This window comes from Hirundo rustica, chromosome 18 (assembly GCF_015227805.2).
Source record: "Hirundo rustica isolate bHirRus1 chromosome 18, bHirRus1.pri.v3, whole genome shotgun sequence".
In the NCBI taxonomy this organism is placed as follows: Eukaryota; Metazoa; Chordata; class Aves; order Passeriformes; family Hirundinidae; genus Hirundo; species Hirundo rustica.
The window spans coordinates 3,725,287-3,744,057 of record NC_053467.1 but is presented as its reverse complement, the minus strand read 5'-3'; the positions used below and the strand labels follow the sequence as shown (position 1 = coordinate 3,744,057).

Below are 18,771 nucleotides of genomic sequence, written 5' to 3'. Positions count from 1 at the left end.
CCCCAAGTTCACATTTCTGGCTTGGAGCCGTCTCTTTTTATACACTGGATCGCTGAGAGAAAATCGGGACCCAGAGGTTCCTTCTTCCGAGGCAGCTTCATTAGATATTCATGTTCGGGTTCTGGTGTGTCTGAATGGATTTGCTCTGGAAGACAATGTCCTTGATTGCTGTGTCCAGGTGCTGTGTAGAGATGTTAATGTCGGGAGGAGACGGATGAGATATCGATCTGATGTAATCATTTGGTTCTTGGGGTTCTCCATCTCCCTTTTCTGTTGTCTTTGTTCTCCTTTTAACGATTCCCGGCAGAGGTGTCCTCGTGTCCCTTTTCGTGTAATTCTTGGCATAGTTTCTCAGAGGTATCCTCATGTCCCTTCTCGTGTAATTCTTGGCATAGTTTCTCGTGTCCCTCCTGTGTAATCTCTGGCAAAAGAAATTCCTTGTTCCCCTCTCCGTGCAGCTTTCGTCTCAGTTAACCCGTAGTATATTTGATCAGAAGTAAAACTTATATTTACAGGGGGTGAATTACATCTTACATCTTTTAACACGAATTAACTTTCGGACATATATCACAGCAGGTGTGGGTGGATTTGCTGGTGGCAGTAAGTGCCCGGGAGCCCACGCGTGCCCACCCGCTCTGTGGGAGCTTGTCTGTCCCTGAACAGCTTCTCCCAAAGGTTGGGGACAGGAGGTGGCCGCTGCTGCCATCCTGAGCCTGGCCTTGGGCTCTCCCGTTTCCAGTTAGCGCCGTGTCTCTGGGCTGTGATTGCAATGGATTATGTGTCACAGTCAGTCCTTGGCTAGTTGGCTCCTTGGTCTTTTAATCTGCTTGAATCGAAATCGATGGTGAAAGTAAATAGAGGAACGGCAGAGGGGCAGACAATCAAAGGGCTGGGGCTTGGCTTCCCGGGAAAATGCCAGGGGGAGTGCCCCCACGGGAGGATGGGATCGGCGGGAGTGCCCCGGGTACCACCCCGAGGAGCTGGGCACTGAGGTCTGGGTCTGCCTCAGCCCCACTGGAGATCCTCTGCAATCAATCTTTCGAGATTGTGCGGCCCTTTTGAGGGGTTTGAGTAACTTGGGGTTGTCCTTTAAAGGAGAAAACCAAAGCAAATGATGCTTTAGGTTGAAATGAATTCAGCTGGTGTTTTCGATGGACACAGACAATATCTCACTGTCTCTGAGCTCCAGTACAAGCAGGGCATTTGCTGTTGTGGGGTGGCCAGGCAGGGGTGTGACAGGTCTGAGAAGGGAGGGGACCCACAGCCAACCAGCCAGGCTATGGATATTGGGAATACAGCGTGGGAAATGTGTTTTAAATGTCAGGGAGATGCTCTGGTGCTGTTCACATGGGTCTGTGGAGATGTGGGTTGAGGCCGTGCCTTGGTCTCCCCACAGGAGGGCACGGGAGGATTTTGCTGTCCATGAAATAACTGGGCTTTGGGTGGAAATGTATTTTTCTCCTCACATCTTCTCGGCACAAAGCTGTTGCTGAGCGGTGTGAGACCCCTGGAGCAGGATGGGGCTGAGTGACCCAGGGATGGGAGCCGCCATCAGGGGGGTTTCAGTCGCTCCAAGTGGCAAAAGGGATGTTGTGGATAAACCCAGGTGGGAATGAAACACCACGAGGCCACTCTGTCAACCCTCCGCCCCCATCCCTGTGGAATGGGGAGGAGCACTGCAGTAAAATTTGTATGCTGAGAAAAGAAAAGTTTATTCATTGAAAATAAACTAAGATACATTAAAAATGGTAAATTATAGTGATAACCAAAAGGAAACAAACCAGTGATGCACAGTGCAATTGCTCACCTCCCACTGACTAATGCCAGAAACCCCTTCCTCCTTCTTCCCCCACTTTATACCCTGACTATGGTGTGGAATATCCCTTTGGTCACTCTGGGTCCCCTGTCCTGGCTGTGCCAGCTCCCAAGCACCCCCAGCTTCCTCACCAGCCTGGCAGAGTGAAAAGCAGCAAAGGCCTTGGCTCTGTGTGAGCCCTGCTCAGCAACAACAAAAACATCTCTGTAAAATCAACCCTGTGCTCAGCACAACTCCAAAACACAGCCCCATGCCGGCCACTGGGAAAAAAAAATAACTCTGCCCCAGCTGAAACCAGCACAAGGTGCCCCAACGTGCTTTTTATTTTCCTGAGGGGTTGAACTCCTCTTGAGCAGCTCAGCCCACGCATCCCAGAGCCTGTGTGACAGGGTGACATCCTCCACCTTGGGTGGAGAGGGCTCCCACCATGAGCAGTGCTGGAGGATGCTCAGGATCCCAAAACGTGGAAAACACAAGGGAACTCCTTCCTGTCTGCTCCTTTCCCTGTGGCACAACCTGGGCTTTGCCAGCACAACATCACATCAGCCCCACTGCTCCCAGCCCGGTGCTGGGCTGCCCTGCACTCCAGGTGCTCCTTTCTCAGCTGCCCTCCACTCCTGCGTGCTCAGAGAGAATCGTAGAAATGCAGAATGTCCTGGACTGGGAGGGATCCACGAGGATCAGTGAGTTCCACTGAAAACTTCACCTTTGAATTCAGGTTGGTGCATGCAGCAAAACTCATCCTGGCTCCTGTTCTGGAGGTTCCAGGGACAGGTGCTGGCAGGGGGTGACGCCTGCTCACTGCTGCTTTCACTCCAAGGAGGTGTTTTAAAGACAAGTGCATCATTAGTGAATTCCCTTGGGTTTCATCCCATCCAAATTTGAGCGTCTTGGCTGTTGACTATTCCACTGGTTTCATGGAGAAGCTATTCCTTCTTCCACAAGACATCACCCTTAGGGGCTGCTTTCCTTTTTTCCCCTGATTTCATCCAATTACTTAGCTGTGTGCTCTTCAGAAGCCCCATAAATAATCCTCCTCCCTCTGCTGTGTTTACCAGCGTGTCTCATGAAATCCGGTAAGATATGATTGATTGCAATCATTATTTCCTAGTGCTGCCATGAAAACCTCTGTCAGTTCAGCGATTGCCTGGAAAGTGTGGCTGCCTCTCAGGAAAACTGACAAAACCCTGTCATACTTTAACAAACTCCAATTAATCTGTCGGTTTGGTTTACTTGTATTTGCTGTCCCATCATTGCTGATTATCAGGGGAAATTCGAATATTTTCCCTTTCTAATTAGCAGAAAGGTGGTTTGGGGTTTTTTTGAAGGAAGTGGTTTTCAGAGCTGTTTAATTTTTCAGAACTGTTCTGCTGGATTTTGGGCTGTTACGGTGGGTTTGGGTTTATCCTGCAGTGCTGTGGGTAAAGATCCTTGGGGATCTTCATCACTGGCTTTAGGGAGGAGATCTCAGATTTGAGGTCCTGGCCAGGATCTCCTCCATCCTCTGGCTCAGGCAGCTGAGCAGCCCTGGGTGGGAGACTGAGTCTCGGTTTCAGGTTAACAAATTAATCCTCGGCTCTTGCATTTTTAAAAGAGTCGCTTCAGCACTTTTCCTCCTTTCTTCTGGTTTTAATGAGACACACTTTCCAAGAGATGCAATAATCATTGCCAAAAATGTCAGATCGTTGTTAGCTTCCTTAAGCTGCTGGAAAAACAACAACAAAGACCAGGAACAGAAAGAGAGAGGTGTTGATGCGGAAGAGCTTCGACTTCATCTCCTAGTGCCAGGGGAGGGCTGGGGGAGATGTGTCCTGCCACAGCTCTGCTTTCTGGCAGGCTGCCCCAAAAGATAATGTAGGGAAAGCTAGGATTTTTAAATTATTTTTTTAAAAAATATTACTATTTTTAGTGAGTATTTGGGATTTTTTTTTCTATTTCTTTATTTGAGAAGGAATATCTCGGCTCGCTGTTGACAGCAAAGCTTTGCTGTTGGAAAGCATCCTGCAATGGCTCGAAACCAGCTGGGAATTGGATGGTGGCAGCGACAGGAGGGGAGATCTCAGGGAAATTGAGGGAAGCCAGTGGGAATGTCAGGGACCAGGCTGGTGGTGGGGTGCAGAGCTGGAGCTTGTGGCTCCAGTTGCTGCTGGCTTCTCTGGGATCCACAGGGAAATGGATTTGTGCCCTGGTGGGAATATCCTCGTCCCTCATTAGTGATTTGGGAGCAGAGCTGTCTTGCCAGCTGTGCTTCTGTGGTTTTGGAGCAGCCGTCCTTGTCTGAACTGCCAGGAAATCTCCATCTCCATTGCCTTCCCAGGCGCAATCCTTGTGTCTTCCTGGCCAACCATCCCAACCTGACCCCCCCAAACAAGCTGGGACCCAAACCCCCAGGCCAGGATGGATTCTGCCCACGGGAATCTGGGGGTTGTGCTCTCAGCCTTTCTGGCCAGCTGTAGGGGTTGGGTCAGGTCCTTTTCCTGACCTCCAGCCTCGCCCACTGCAGCCCAGGAGCATCCAAGAGGGATTGCTAATCACTGTCCCACTCAAAAACTGAGTCTAAGGTCTAAGCTCTGGCCTGCTGGCCATGCCTGGACGTCAGAGCAGGAGCAAATTCTGTGCAGAAATCCACATTTGGGGGATGGTCAGGCCAGGGATGGACAAAGGGTGCTGGGGGCTGCAACCCATGAGCACAGCCCAGCTGTGGGAGGGATGTCACTGGAATGGGCTCAGTCTATGGACAAATAACTAAAGTGGATTTTCTGCTTTAAGCCCAGGTCAGAGCTGTTCTGTTTCCCTTGGCTGTGCCTTTTCCTGATTTGCTCAGCTGTGTCTGTTGCAGCCCTTGTCAAAACAGAGCTCCAGGTTCCAAGATTCCACTTTTTCACCCCCATAGCATCTTTTAATTGCAGGTTCATTAGTGCTGCTGCTCTTCAGTGGGACAGGCTGTGACTTTTATATCACCCAGGGGACGGGGTGACCTTCCTGGTGGTTCCTGTGCTCCCAAACCCACCCAGGATGGTCTGGGGCTGCACAGAACCTCGGGCACCCACTGATTCAAGCAGAAATCACTGACTTCTAGCCATGGGACTGAGGGAGTGTTTGGGGAAGAGCCCAGTTTCAATCTCCATGAATGGTGGTTTGTCCTTTTTTTTAATGAGGAATTGCTTTCGCTCTCAATGTTTCTTCTGTTGTGTTAGATAGCGTCAGGAAAAATAATGTGCTGCTGATAATCTCAGCCAAGCGTGGAAGGCAGCGTTTGGCGAGGTCTGGCTGGCCCAGTGTCAGCTTCTTGGAGGGGTTAAGGGTTGGCTCCTAACCCGGTGTTCGCGTGCATCCGGCGTTATCCCGGCGCCCGCCGGGGTGAGAACCTGGCAGAGGAGTGTGAGGGGCCGGAGCCTGCAGTCCAGCTGCAGTGCCACTGCAGCCTTCCCAACCCCTGGGAGCCGTGGCAGGAGAGTGGGTGAATTCCTGGGGGAGTGGGGATGGAGCTGGGGCTGCAGCTCTGCGGCAGCAGGCGATGTCACACTGCCCCTGATCCCACCACGGCCATACCCTGCTCTCATCTGAACCCCCAAACCACCCAGACCCCACACTGAGGCCCCTGGGCTGTTTCACATGCCCAGTCAGCTCCTGTGGTGAGGAGAAGCCCGTGCCAGGGCTGTCCCTGGCACACGATGCCATTGGGATGCCCTGATCCATCCCACCGTGCTGGCAGTGCCAGAGCAGGGGATCCCAAACTCCCTCTGGCTTTGCAAGACTGGGTGTGCATCTGTTTGGAGGTGCATGAGGTGTCCCTAAGACCTGATGGGCACCTGATGGGCACCCAGGACGCTGGCAGCCGCTCTCCTTCCCAGTGCCGCCCCCCTGGCTCCTGCTGCTCCCTAAATTAAACATGTGCTGCCTCTTGGAAAGCACATGTGAGTGGAACAGCAGAGATAAGCTAAACGGGAGAGGTTCAGGGGATTATGCACTGATTAAGTTATTACCAACGTGAAATGAGCCGAGCTGAGATGAAACAGGAGCTTTATTTTCTGTTCCCTGGCTCTGGGCTCAGGCTGCCTGTCACTAGATGGCAAATCAAGCTGGGAGCCAGGAGCTCCTGGATCCCCCTGTGCTTTCCGTGTGGCAGCACGTCAGAGCCGTGCAAACCCACAGGAAACGGCATCAAATGGAGCTGGGAAGTGGGGCCCTTCCCTCCTGGGAGTGGTTTCTGAGCACTGAGTTATTTCCAGTGCTGGGTCACCCACCCCACTGCAGATTGGGGCAGAAAATGTCTTCTTTTCTGTAACAGGAAAATCTGGTGCTGCTGGGAGGATGTGCTGGGGCAGGACCACCTCTGTGGTTGGTTTCCCGTGTTCTTCCTTACGCCCTGCAGGCTGCTGTCGAAGGCAGGATGCTGGGCTAGGTGGAGAGTGAAAAACAGAAGTGGCAAGTGAAAGGCTGCTTGGTTGGTGCTTGGGAATAAAGTCAGCTTGCCATGAGCCCTGGGGACAGGCTGGATCAGGTGGATAAGTCAGGAGTTCATGCCTGGTGAAGGGGCTGGGTGCAGGGCTGAGATAAGCACTGAGCTGGAGGAGCCCAGCTGGATCTGGGCAGGGATTTACCCTGCTTGGGCAGGATGATAGGGCCAGAGAGGGGACACTGGGGACAGCAGGGCACTGAGATGATCCACACAGCACCCAGCCCACCCGTGGGGCCGGGAGCACAGGACCACGGGCAGCTCTGGGGCTGGAGGTGTGGGCAGGGGGTGCTGTGGGTGGGCCGTGCCAGTGCCAGCCGGGGCTCAGCTGCTCTCTGTGTGCCGCAGTGATGGGAGCGCTCGAGTCCCGAGGGGTGCTGCGGAGGATGAGCGACATGCTGGAGATGCTGATGAAGAGGATGGACATCCTGGCCAGGCTGGAGAACGGCACTGACTTCCACAAAGGGGATGAAGCACGATTCCCTCTGGACAGGTCAGTGTGGAGCAGCGCTGCGCGTGGGGGATTTTGCAGGGGCAGAAAACCCCGATGTGCTGAGCTGCTCTGGGAGGCTGGCGGGGCCCAAAGGGACGTGGGGCTCGGGGAGATCTTTCTTAGGCTCATTTGCCATGTCTGGGACCTTTTCTTTTGGGATTTCTGAACTGGCTGTGATTCTTAGGAGTCGTGGTCACAGCCCTGTGCTCGCCAGGGTTCAAGATGCATTTGCACTATGCTCTCAGGCACACTGTGTGCTTTTTGGGGCTGTCCTGTGCGGGGCCAGGAGCTGGACTCAGTGATCCTTTATGGGCCTGTTCTAACTTGGGATATTCTCTGATTCCGTGATTTCCTGAAGCAGCAGTCTCAGCTGCAGGTGTGGCAGTGCCTGCACTGCTGCGCTGCGGTGCAGCTGGAGGTGCGACTTGCCGAGGGCTGGAGCAGCACCTGGGGTGTGGGATGTGCTCCCTGAGCTCAGGAACACTTGCTCTGTGCCTGTACTCCTCAGGTGGCTGTGGAGCCCGCGGTTGGTTGGAATCCAGGGCTGATGTGCCCAGCCTTGGAGCTGGGCGAGGTTTAAAACGTGCAGAAGGGCTTAAAGCGGTGCCCAGGCTCCCCGTGCTGCACATCTCAGCTGGCAGCGTGAGAGATGCCACCAGACCTTCCTGTCGTGGCACACTGATTCACCAAAGAGACATTTCCCTGTGCTCTGGGACATTCTCTGTGCTCTTTAAACATTCATTGATACTAATTTGAGTGTCGGGCCAAGAGCTGCACAAACGGTAACTGGTGGTGGGGGGAGCAGAGATGAAAATCCACAGGGGCAGCGCTTGAGACAAAGTTGGCAGTGTGGAAAAGGTGCCAGCATGGATTTTGCTCAGGTGGAGCCTCGGGTGACACAGGAGAGGTGGATGGCAGGGATGTGACGTGCAGGGGTCACCCCTGCCCTGTTGTGTGCCGACAGCGCAGGAGCTGTGGTGCATCCTGCTGGATCCCACAGAACATTCCCACCTCCACTTCCTACCATCACTGTGCTTTTCCCTGTTCCCACCCCTCTCCCTCACTTCCCTCACAAGCCTCTTTTGTGCCTGTAATGGAAAACAGAGTAAGTGAGCCTGTAATTAAAGGCTGAGCTCTGCCACAGTACCTGCACACCTGAGTTCGAGCTGCACAGGCAGCCCTGGAGTGCGTGGTCCTGCCTTTTATGTAGCATCATTTCTAGCACTGAGAAAATATAATTTGCCTCAGCCATGGTAGGTGCTGGGGATTTTGTTCCGAGGCTGGCTGGTGCCCAAGCGAATGAGATCAGCAATAATCCCAGAGAGGAGTGGACAGGGCTATTACAGCCAGCCACTGGAAGGCTCTTGCTCACATTTAATGATTTTCTTGGCCAATCTTGTGTTAAAAGAACTGGTAATTTCAGGTGATGGTTGTTTCTCTACACCAGCAGCCAAGAGATAAACTTAAAAGTGTTCCTGCAGGCTGGCAGCCGTGGCTGCAGATTGGCATTTAGTGTTTCTGATCTGCTGTGTGAGTGGTGATGCCAGGACCATCACCAGGGAGGGTGGGAGCTGAGGGACCCACATCAAATGAGCCTCGGGGTTTGTGTGTGTGCTCAGATGGGCCTGAGTGGTTGAGATTACAGATGTCTTAATTTGTAAGTCAGAGACAACGAGTTTATCACCTTTTGCTCCTTATAAATCACCCCTGAAGAGAAATCAATTCTCTTCACTTGATTCTGCATTCAAACCCATCTGTCTCCTCTCCTTGTTCTCACCTGGCCTCTGAAGATCCAGCTCTGGTCGTGGGGCAGAGCATCTCCAGGTGAGGCAGCCACCAAGGGGGAGTTTCTTGTGGGTGGGATTTTGCCGTGAAGCACTGGCAGCATTTGCCAACACTCGGGAAGCATTTCCTGAGCGCTCCTTTCTTCCCTGCAGCCCTGGGTGGGGCTGGGGGCTGTGGATGTGCTGGAAGTGTCACAGCTGTTCTGGGTCTCAGCAGGTTTGGGTGGCTCCACCTCTGCTGCCACAGCCAGGGCGACCTTTCTTGGCTTGTCCTGGTCCCTGCTGCCCTTTGAGGGGTGCACGAAGCAGCTGGAGGGGTACAGAGCTCTGCTCTGAGCAGAGCCTGGCCCTGCGCTGATCCCACAGCTTTGGGTGCTCTCTGGAGCTGAGCAGAGCATCCCAGGGGGAATCCAAAAGCAGCTGGTGTGGAACCAGCTGGGTGCTGAGGTCCCTGTGCCTTTGAGGGACCCCTGTGCTGAGCTGGGATGGATTGGGCACCTCCAGCTGCACTGGGACCCAGCAGTGACTCCTGGACCCGGATCAGTCCCCGGAGACGCCCCGGGTGCTGTTCCCCATTGGGATCCCGGGATTCCACCAAGGGCTTGTCTCCTTCCCTCCCTGTCTCTGTCTCTTTGATCACCAGTGACCGACTTGAGGCTGTCAGGGAAAGATAATACAATTAAAGGGTGCTAATTTCAAAGGGATTTTAGTCTTCAAAGCGTTCCCGCTTGGCACGGCTGCTGCCACTGTCTTCTTCCCGCTCAGCACAGCTGCCAGCGTGGGCTTTGTGGTTCCAGTTGCCCAAAAGTGGATTAGTTCTTGTTCTTACTAAGTGCTCTCCTGCTCAAGGCTGGATCTCCAGTGGAATCAGGAGGGCTGGGTTTTGCAGAGCCCAGGCTGAGAGGGAGGAGGTGAAGCCTTTGCTGAGCTTTATGGAATAACCTGTGAGCACTGCGCCACTCCAGCAGAGGCTTGGGGTGGCTTTACCCCTTGGAAAGTGCAAGCAAAAGTCTGTATACACAGGGTGGGATTAATGTCCTGCCTTGGAAAGCCTCAGCTTCCCAAGCTGAACGTTGCTCCAAAATCTTTCTTGCTCCCTAGGGGCTGCCTGATCGAATATTCCACAAGTGCCTCCATTTCTGACCCACCAGCCCCTTGCAATGCTTTGGATAAAACCCTTGGAAAACCCAAATGTCCCACTCCAAGTTTCTTCCCCTTTCGAAGAGCTGCCCAAGGGTTTTGTGGGATGTCACGCTGGGATAAGGACATGGGGCTGCCCCTGGGAACCCCAGGTAGTGCTGGATCCTTTCTCCAGCCCTGCCTGGGCTGGAAGGGAAGGATGGATTCCCTAACGAGCGCGAGCAGCCTGCCAGTCAGCTGCGGGAAAATCAATGCTGCTGTTAATTGAATGCAACCCTCGTAAATCATCCGAGGGGCAGGAAATTAGGAGTACTTATGGAAGCCTCCTGGAGAGCTGTTTACTGGGCAAGGGAAACATTAGTTTGCAGGGGAAGAGTTGATTTCTTGCTGAGAAGTGCTTGGGGAGGGAGGGGAGGAGGGGGTCTGAAGTGACTGAACCAAGCTGGCACCGTAACCCAGGGGTGCTGGGGCTTGGAGAAGCATTTTTCCAGGAGCTGGGCTGCCCCTCCTCACCTCATCCCACAGGGACGGGGCAGAGGGGAAGGCTGGGGTCTGCAGCACTGGCACCCCCGGTCACCCCTCTCCCCCACATGGCGGTTATCCTGCAAAGGGTGTTATTTGCTAACGACTGATTAATCTTCAGGCTTAATTACTGCCAAGGCTCAGTTAATTTCCACACACTTTAAGTATTTGTTCTTGTAATCATTACATGACTCCATATTCCCCCAGTAATTAAAAGTCTCGCAATATGACACTAAATGGATGATGTTCCTGCATCCTGCCAGCCTGGCTCTATTAATCCCTGAATTGTAGCTGGTGGTGAGCTGGCTGCAGTGAAATCACCAACAGATGCTGTGGTCTCCTGCTGCCCAGGTGAGCCTGGAGCAGTCTTGGACCCCTCTGTGCATCGCCTTCCCCTTCTCCTCAGCAAGCTCAGTGGGGGCTGCAGGTGTTCAGGGCAGCCCAGGGGAGGTAAAACCCATCCTGTGGTCCAGCCTGGCTTTGCTGGGAGTTGTTCTGCTGAGCTGAGCTCTGCTGCAGGAGCAGGGGTGCCTCAGGAGACAGGAGCCTTCCTCCCCAGCACTCAGCATCCTCACAGGTCCCACAGCCCAGCCCACCCTGGCAGAGGTGAGCAGTTGTCTCTTGCCAGCTCCTGAGGATGTCTCCAGCCTGGCCCTGGGTGGTTTCAGTGTTCTTGGAGGGGCTGGACGCAGCGTTAGGGTCTCACTGCCTGCCTGGAGACCCCATCAGGACCAGGAGAGGACATCAACGGGGGAATTCAGGCCTGGGCAGCTGAGATAAATTGCTTTTGTCTCTAAGGCAGAGCAGGGAGGGTGCTGCCGTGTGCTGCTAGCAGGTGAGCAGGATCCACCCACACATCCCACATTTCCAGAAGAGCTGTGGCCTCATGGAAAAGCCCAGTGGTGCTGGGCATCACCAGCGTTGCTGATGGGGCAGGCGCCAAGCTGTGCCCGGGTCACTCACACCCTCCCCTCCTGCTCCCAGGCTCGCACCTCCCCCAGCACCTCCTGCTCAGTTTGCTGAACCTAATCCTGCCACAGGCTTTGCCTTCCGTTTCTTTGGTTTGCTTCAATTGATTTATCTGCTATATTTATTTTATTTTATTTTATGTCATGCCAAATCATTGGCACACCGGGGGCTCCATCACAGGGCTGGCACGTGGGGCTTCTTGCTGAACGAGACCCGCAGCCACCGGTGGGTTTGTGCCGTGGTTGGGGGCACTGGTGGTGTGGGGCTGCCTCTCCCCAGCCCCAGGGTCTGCTTTACCCTACAGGGAAAATCAGAGCCTGTTGATCTCCATCAGATCCCCTGATTTTGGAGCAGCTGGGAGCAAACAGAGGGATGGGCTCAGGGGAGGGCGTAGTGGAGGCACAGCCTGCCAAAACACCCCTGCTAAAATTAAACACAGCGCGACCACCAAACACACAGCTGGCAAAGGAAATGGGGGCTGAGGAATGTATCCTGCCCCAGGGGGTCTCTGCCCTGAGGATTTTGATCAAAACTGGTGGTTTTGGTCTCACTTTTAGGCGGGTCCCTCTTAGTCAAGACTGAGGATGGCAATGCCTTCCCAGCTCTCTGAAGGTGGTTTCTCACTCTGCATCGGGCTACTCCAGCCTGGAGATAAATACGTCTGATTTCTGCCCCAACAAAGTGGTGATCCCATAACCCTCTTTTTCGTGATCCCTTGTGTTCCCATAAATAAACCACAGCTGCCTGGGCCTGTGCCTCTGAGGGTCAGGAGAAAAATGAAGGTTTGGGCTCGTGGCTTCAGCTTCGTGTTCTGCTTGGGGAAGATCTCAATCCACTTTACAACACTGATAAAATATTTTAATTACTGGTGTTGGTTATACTTTGCTGGCTGTGCTGGTGAGCTACAGGGTTTGGTTGGAAAGCTGATTTCCATATTTTTTTAATGAAGTTTATTGCCTGCTCACTGAAATGTCAGTGTCCTCCCCTGGGGTGTGCAGCTGTGGGCTTTGGGTTAGCTCAGGGTCTCTTAGAAAAGTATTTGTGTGAGAAATATCGCCCACAATCAAGTGAAATGAAAATAAATGGAAGTAGTTTAGTGAGTTAAATGCTCCTGTATTTATTATGTGATTTATTATGTAACTTGGTGTTGGAGCAGTTCAGTCAGGGCTCTGCCCATGCATCAACTGGTATTTGCTTCAAATGAGTTTCCAAGGGCTGCTCTCATCCCAAGTCATGTTCTCAGGGTGAATTCCCAGTGAGCACAAACACGGCCAGAGTGAACTCAGGTCTTTACTCAGGTGTTCATGGAGGGGAGACCGAGCTGTTTGTGTCACCCTGAGGAGGAAAACTTTGGAATGTACAGAGACCCCAGAAATTACACTGGGAGCAAACACTGTCCTCTGATTTTTTTTAAATTTTTTTTTTTTTAAATACTTTTATTTCGTTTTAATTTCTCATCCAGTTGGCTGGTAGGAGCAGCCTGTGAAGGATAAACCCACTTCTCCGTGGTGTGGGCCCTCTCACACGTGCAAATCCAGGTGCCACATCCCTGTCCTTGCCAGGAGAGGCTCTGAGTGACCTGGCAGAGCCCACGCCAGGGGGGAGCCAAGCAGCGAGCCCTGTGCCTCAGCCCCTGCACTTTTCCCCCCTCTAATGCTACTCCAAATTTCTACCACGCTCTCACAAGCCGAGCTTCGGGCTTTTTCTCTGCTTCCTTGGGGTCTGAGCCTTTCCCAAGCTGGGCAGGGTGTGGAAGCCTCCCTGCACTTCCCATCACAGCACGGGGTGTGCTGCCCTCCCAGCACAAGGACCAGCCCCACCCGAGGCCAGGCTGCTCGTGCAAGCTCAGGGGCACAGCGCTGGAGCGATGAGGATTAAATCCAGCATCACAAGGCCAATAAATATAAACAGCACAGCTGAGCCTCCGGAGCAGGGCACCTGCCCTGGCTGCCTCTCCTGCTGCCCCTCCTGTGGTGGGGCTGTCAGTGGCAGGGGACTGTGACACAAGTTTTAGACAGAGCATCAGCCCCCCAGTTACCCCCCTGGGTCTGTGTCCTGCCCTCTCCCACACGGGGAGCCCTGGCTTCTGGATTTTTGGATACAAGCAATCTCAGAGAGGATGTGGAGATAGACACTAGGGCATGGATCTCCCAAAAGTGTTTTTCCTCCAGCATGGATGAGTTTTATTTTTATTCTCTTATGTTAGTGGGGCAAAGCTTTTAATTTCTCCATCTTCTAGGACATTTAAATGACTTTTTTTTAGTTATCTAGCGTCACCAATAATGGGATGGGGCGACTGAGAGGCGTTCCACGAGTTTTTTATTTCATTGTCAGTCTCAGTGAAGGCAGAGACACAAAAGATGGTAAAACTCGTGCCGTAACAACAGAAGCCAAAGTTCTCTTTTTTCCAAAAGTTAAAAACTTTTAAAAGTTTTTAGCCAATAGGCCAATGCTAAAAGCTTATAGGTATCTACCTAAGGCAATCACTAAACACTGCATGTACACCTTACAGCATGCAGTAGTTTGTTCTGTATTTTTTGCAGCTCAGAAACTTTCTATGCTCCAAATGTTTCAAGGCCTAAAATTCAACTCTGTTTCAACCCTCTGTCTATGTAAGCTCATTGCAAGGCTGAGAAAGTCCTCTGCTTTTTCAGTTCCCACAATCCAGCCCTCAGATGAAGGCTTTTCCCCACATCCCTGGGACCCCTCAGCTTTCCAGCCACCGAGTTGCTGACTTCACAGAGTGGGGTGACTCTGAGTCATTGGAGGGGGCTGGGGATGAAGGGACAGATGGATGGATGGGAAAAGCAGCCTGAGCCCTCGGGGTGACCCGCTGGAGATGCCCTTGGGGCTTATTTCTCCTGGAGATATCCCAGCTGTTTTAACAGGCAACACCTCACGAGCTGCAGCAGGATCCAGGAGGTCAGGAAAGATCCTTTTCCCTTGGCCATCAGTGCTGCCTGTGGGATTTCTGCTCCCTGCCCTGGGGACTGAGGCTGTTGTGGGGCTGGATGTGATTTGTGTCCCCAGAGCAGTGGAACAGCGAGAGCTCAGCGCCAGCCCTGCTGCTTTCTGCTCTGCTTCGGGTCTTTGGGCAAAAGCTTAAAAAAATATTTAAAGAGGCAAACGGCAGCACGGACGCTGGATGTGGGCATGTGGAAATCCTTTGGTAAACTGCTCTGTGCAAATGCTGAATTTGTTGATGTATTATCTTCAGAACATCTGCTTTTCTCCATCTGTATTGGTCTTCCCAAAGCCACGGCTTTCACAAGTTAATAGCAAGAAATATTGGATGAGCAAGTAAATACGTTTAGGGCTTGTATTATGAAGACAACGCACAAAGAGAAAGAGATTCATCTTTTCATAATGCCACTTTTATAAAAGGCAATAAAAATACAGTGGCTTGTAAAGGGATAAACAGGCTGGATCCGAGCTGGTGCTGCAGAGTTGGGGACAAGAGCAAAGTGAAGGGAACCGAATTAATGCATAAAAAAGTGACGGCAAACCCAACCTCCGGCTATATTCTGTGGCAAATGATCTGTCAGCGGGGAAAGATACATCTTAATAGCAGTTTTTGAAAGGAGATGAATACTGTATACAGAGCATTATAAGGCGCAGCGTGATCTGAATCTTAATCAACGGGGGAAATATAAATCTGAAAATAATAAAGACGAAATCAATATTGATGGTTAGGAGTAAAAGTACTGGATTTGCTGTAGTAAACGGTTTTAGGGTCCCAGGGAAAAAATTGTTCTAGAAAAGCCCTGGTAATTTAGTGTGGTTTCAATAGCTGGCACAGTGCCAGCACATTTTGGTGGCATTTAGCGTGTCGCTATGGAAAAATTTTAAAAAGCAAGAAGGGAAAAGGCAAAAAGCTGCTCCATTGGGCAGTGGTGGTGGTGCTGGAAGAAAGGAGATTTTTTCCCGCTGGGTTGGCAAGGGCTGTGCTGGCATCCTGGCTTGGATGCAACCACCTGAGGTGGGATATTCCTGCTCTGCTGAGCTCTCCTTGAGCAGAATAAACCACTTACCTTGTCCATCCTCACAACGAGGCATCAAACTCCTGCGAGGCACACAGAACCTTCTCACGTTGGAGACGCACCTTTAAATACCTTATTTTCTTGTCCCCTGCCTGGGTGACAAATCCCTGTGCTGATGGTTGGTGTAACTTATGCTTAACCTGCTTGTCACCTCCTTAATGCCTTACACGAAATTTGCTGCTCCCCTGATGGCCTTGTTCCCCAGCAGATACAAACACTGGGACCTGGCAGTGCTCTCAGCTGGGAGCGGGGCTCCTCTCCCTGGGTGTGAAATGCCTGGCTCAGGGTTTGGAGACAGCCAGTTTGACACACAAGGGTGAGGAGCGTGGGAGACCTGTGCCTGGTTCTGTGTTTCAAAAGGACTGTTCTCCCTTCCTCCCTCTCCGTTCATGTGTTCCAAGAGTCGTGGTGGAGATTTTTAGTGTCACTTTCCAGTAATCCTCTGTGTTTTTGTGATGCTCGTGCGATGCCTGGCTGGTTTGGAGGGCTGGAGTGTGATGCTCATTTTACATCTGAGGGCTTTGAGGTGAAATCCTTGTGTTTGGGGAGCAGCTGTAGCTCCACAAGAGCTGGGCAAGCTGGCACAGAGCCTGGGCCAGCTCTGTCACCCAGCACTGTGGCTGCCAGGCAGGACAAGGCTGAGCTGGAAGAAAGCCATTTGTTTAGGATAACGATCCTGATTTTTGTTTGGGCATTTTTGTGGCCGCCCAGTGCTCAGCCCTGGCCGAGCTGAGGTCTGGATGTCATCACTGAGGAGGTGGGGACTGAGGCTGCTGTTGATTTTTGAGGCTCACCTGGTTCCTTGGGCATTTGGGAGCAAGTGAGGATTGGGAGAGCTTCTGGGAAGAGGCAGAAGCTGGGCTGTGAGCTAATCTAAGTGCTCTGAGGGGTGAGAGCGGTGCTGCTGTGGCTGTGGTCATCCTCTCTCCTTGTCATGAGTGATGGAGAAACCTGGGGAGCATCTTCATCAAGCCCACATCCTTTTCCTGTTGAAAACAGGAGTTTGGGCTCGCTGGCTGTAAATTCACTGTATCCCTGTGATGTTCCATCCTAAACTGCCCATCCCAGGTGGTTGCTGAGTGCCCCTGCATCACCTGTAGGGTCTGATGGCTGCTTGCTGGTGGAAAAAGGGTTGCAGAAATGGGGCTTTGGGAGCTTTCAGACCAGGACAATTTTATCTCCTCGGAGCCATGCTGACAAGCAGAGTTTATTTTTGTGCCCATATTTTCCCAGGGCCTCATGAGCAGCCTCCCTGCTGCAGCGGTTACAGCAGGATACCTGGGGTTTATTCTCTGCAAAGGTTGGAAGTGACTCGGGGGCAATGGTGTCCTCTGCATTTAATTATTATTTCTTAAAAGCCCAAGATCAGTGGCTCCCCGTGGAGATATGCAGCCTGAATATTGATGGTCGTAAACCATGCCAGAAGGAAAAATGTGGGCTGCTGGCTGCTGGCAAATGAACTTTAAATCAACAGCCGAAGCAGTGTCGGTTCATAAAACCGGGATTTTTTTAGCCTTGAGGACAGAGGTACTTTAAATCCTAGCCTTTGGGTTCACTGATCTGCTGGAGAACAAACATAAAACTCCACCATGAAGGACCTGACATCAGCACATATTTTTTGTGCCACGCGTATTCGAGGTGGCCCTTTTGGTTTTGCTCACTGCATGTGACATTGCTTCGTATTGTAACGACCTCGGCGGCGGCGGGAGGGAAAACTTACGACCCAAACGCTGCAGAAGGGGAAATTATTTACTGGGATAACTCACTGAGAAGTGGTGGCTGCTTGTGGTGGGAGTGGCAGGAGAGGTGTTGGAGTGGGAGGGCTCGCTCCTTGCTCCCAGGATCTTTACAGGGCTCTGCTTTCCTGTTCACACAACGTGTTCCTTAGATGAGTTCAATGGGGCTGTTCACCCAGGACACAGCTGATTCCAGGTTTGATTCCGTGGAAGCACGTGCAGCTATCCAAGCTGGTGGGATCTGACCTCAAGCCTTGGTGGAAGGTGCCTGTGGGCTTTGCTGGGGCTGCAATCCCTGTCCCTGCACAGCCCTGGCTGCTGCTGCTTGCTGGGGTCCTGGAAATTCACTCACCTGAATCTCAGAATCACTGAGGTTGGAAAACACCTCTGATATCATCCAGTCCAGCCATCAGCCCAGCACTGCCAGCCCATCACTGAACCCTGTCGCTAAGAACCACATCTGCCGATTTCTGGGGACACTTCCAGGGATGGTGATTCCTCTGCTTCCCTGGGCAGGCTGTTCCAATGCCTGGCCTCACTTCCAGTGAAGAAATTTCTCCTGATATCCAATCTAAACCTCCCCAGGTGCAACTTGAGGCTGTTTTGTCTTGTCCTATCACTTGTTCCTTGGGAGGAGAAACTGATCCCCACCTTTGGTGGATGGACTAGCTCAGGACATCCACGTGTCCTGTGTGTTCTTCAGCACTCTGCTCCAAGCCCACAAACTTCCTCAGCCCTCCTCAGTTTTACCTTCTTTTCGCTGTGTTTTTATTATTTTCCTCCCTTTTTTTTTTTTTTTTTTTTTTTTTTTTTTTTTTTTTTCCCTCCTGAGCACAGCTTCCTAATGCAAGGCCAATAACCACAGCAGAGGATTTTCAAACACAGCACTTCTGAAATAAGAAAAATCTTTTTTTTTTTGCCAGTCTAATTTATTATTTTCCCTGCATAAAATGCACAGGTGGATCCACGTTTAACAGCACACTGCAAAAACTGGCAGAATACGTACAAAATACTGATTTAAATAGGTTTTCAATCAAACCCCCTGGAAGGCAGTGCCTGTTAAATGCTGCACCAGGCATTCCCGTGTTTCATCCCGGAGCTAAGTTCGACCTGCTGGCAGTTTCCAAGGGCATGGATTTCCCTCTGAGCTCCTCTGAGTGTCACCACTGGGAGACAGCAGGTCCTCAGGGTTAATTTGGTTTCTCTCCCAGGTTCCAGCCAGCAGCTGGGTTGATGGAGAGGATCCAGGCCATAGCTCAGAACGTGTCGGACATTGCGGTCAAGGTGGATCAGATTCTCCGGAACAGCCTCCTCAACGGGAAGGGTGAGTGGCCCTGGGGGTCCCCGTGCTCCAAACCCCCCTCTGTGTTTTGCTGTGCCCCTGGGAAGATCCAACCATGACAAATTGGGTAAAAGTCCCAGAGCTGGAGGCTGATCTTGAGGCTGCCTTCCTTGGGAAACTCGCGCCTGCCGGCGGGACGAGTGGTGACAAATCTGAATGGCTGTTCAGGAATAAATGCCAGGGAATTAAATGCAAAATTAAAGGTGAGGAGCAGTGCCAGAACAAGCACCTGGATAGAAAAACTTGGTGGTTTGGATCCAGGTTCACAGGGGCTGGGATCCAGCACCAGGAGAAACATTCCCATTCCACTGTGGCACTGCTGGGAGGGCAGCTGGGCTCCGCAGGTGTTTCCCCACCTGCCTGTGCGGTCCTTGGGGTTTAGGCAGATTGTTCCACTGCCTCTTGCACCTCATGCTTTTCAGTTATGGGCAAAGGAGGGCTTAGAGGAGGGGTGGTGGCTTTTATTGACG

The 18,771-nt window shown here is 52.1% G+C and overlaps 1 protein-coding gene across 2 annotated transcripts in view; it reads left to right on the top strand.

The window, feature by feature from the left end:
- The window catches only part of MGAT5B (alpha-1,6-mannosylglycoprotein 6-beta-N-acetylglucosaminyltransferase B), a 68,313-nt gene that overhangs the window by 18,714 nt on the left and 30,828 nt on the right, over window positions 1-18,771 (top strand). For both annotated transcript variants that reach the window (XM_040081883.2, XM_058422945.1), the window contains 2 exons: window positions 6,624-6,768; window positions 18,171-18,283. In XM_040081883.2, coding sequence (XP_039937817.1) covers window positions 6,624-6,768; window positions 18,171-18,283 — 258 coding nt within the window. The remainder of the gene's footprint in view (window positions 1-6,623; window positions 6,769-18,170; window positions 18,284-18,771) is intronic.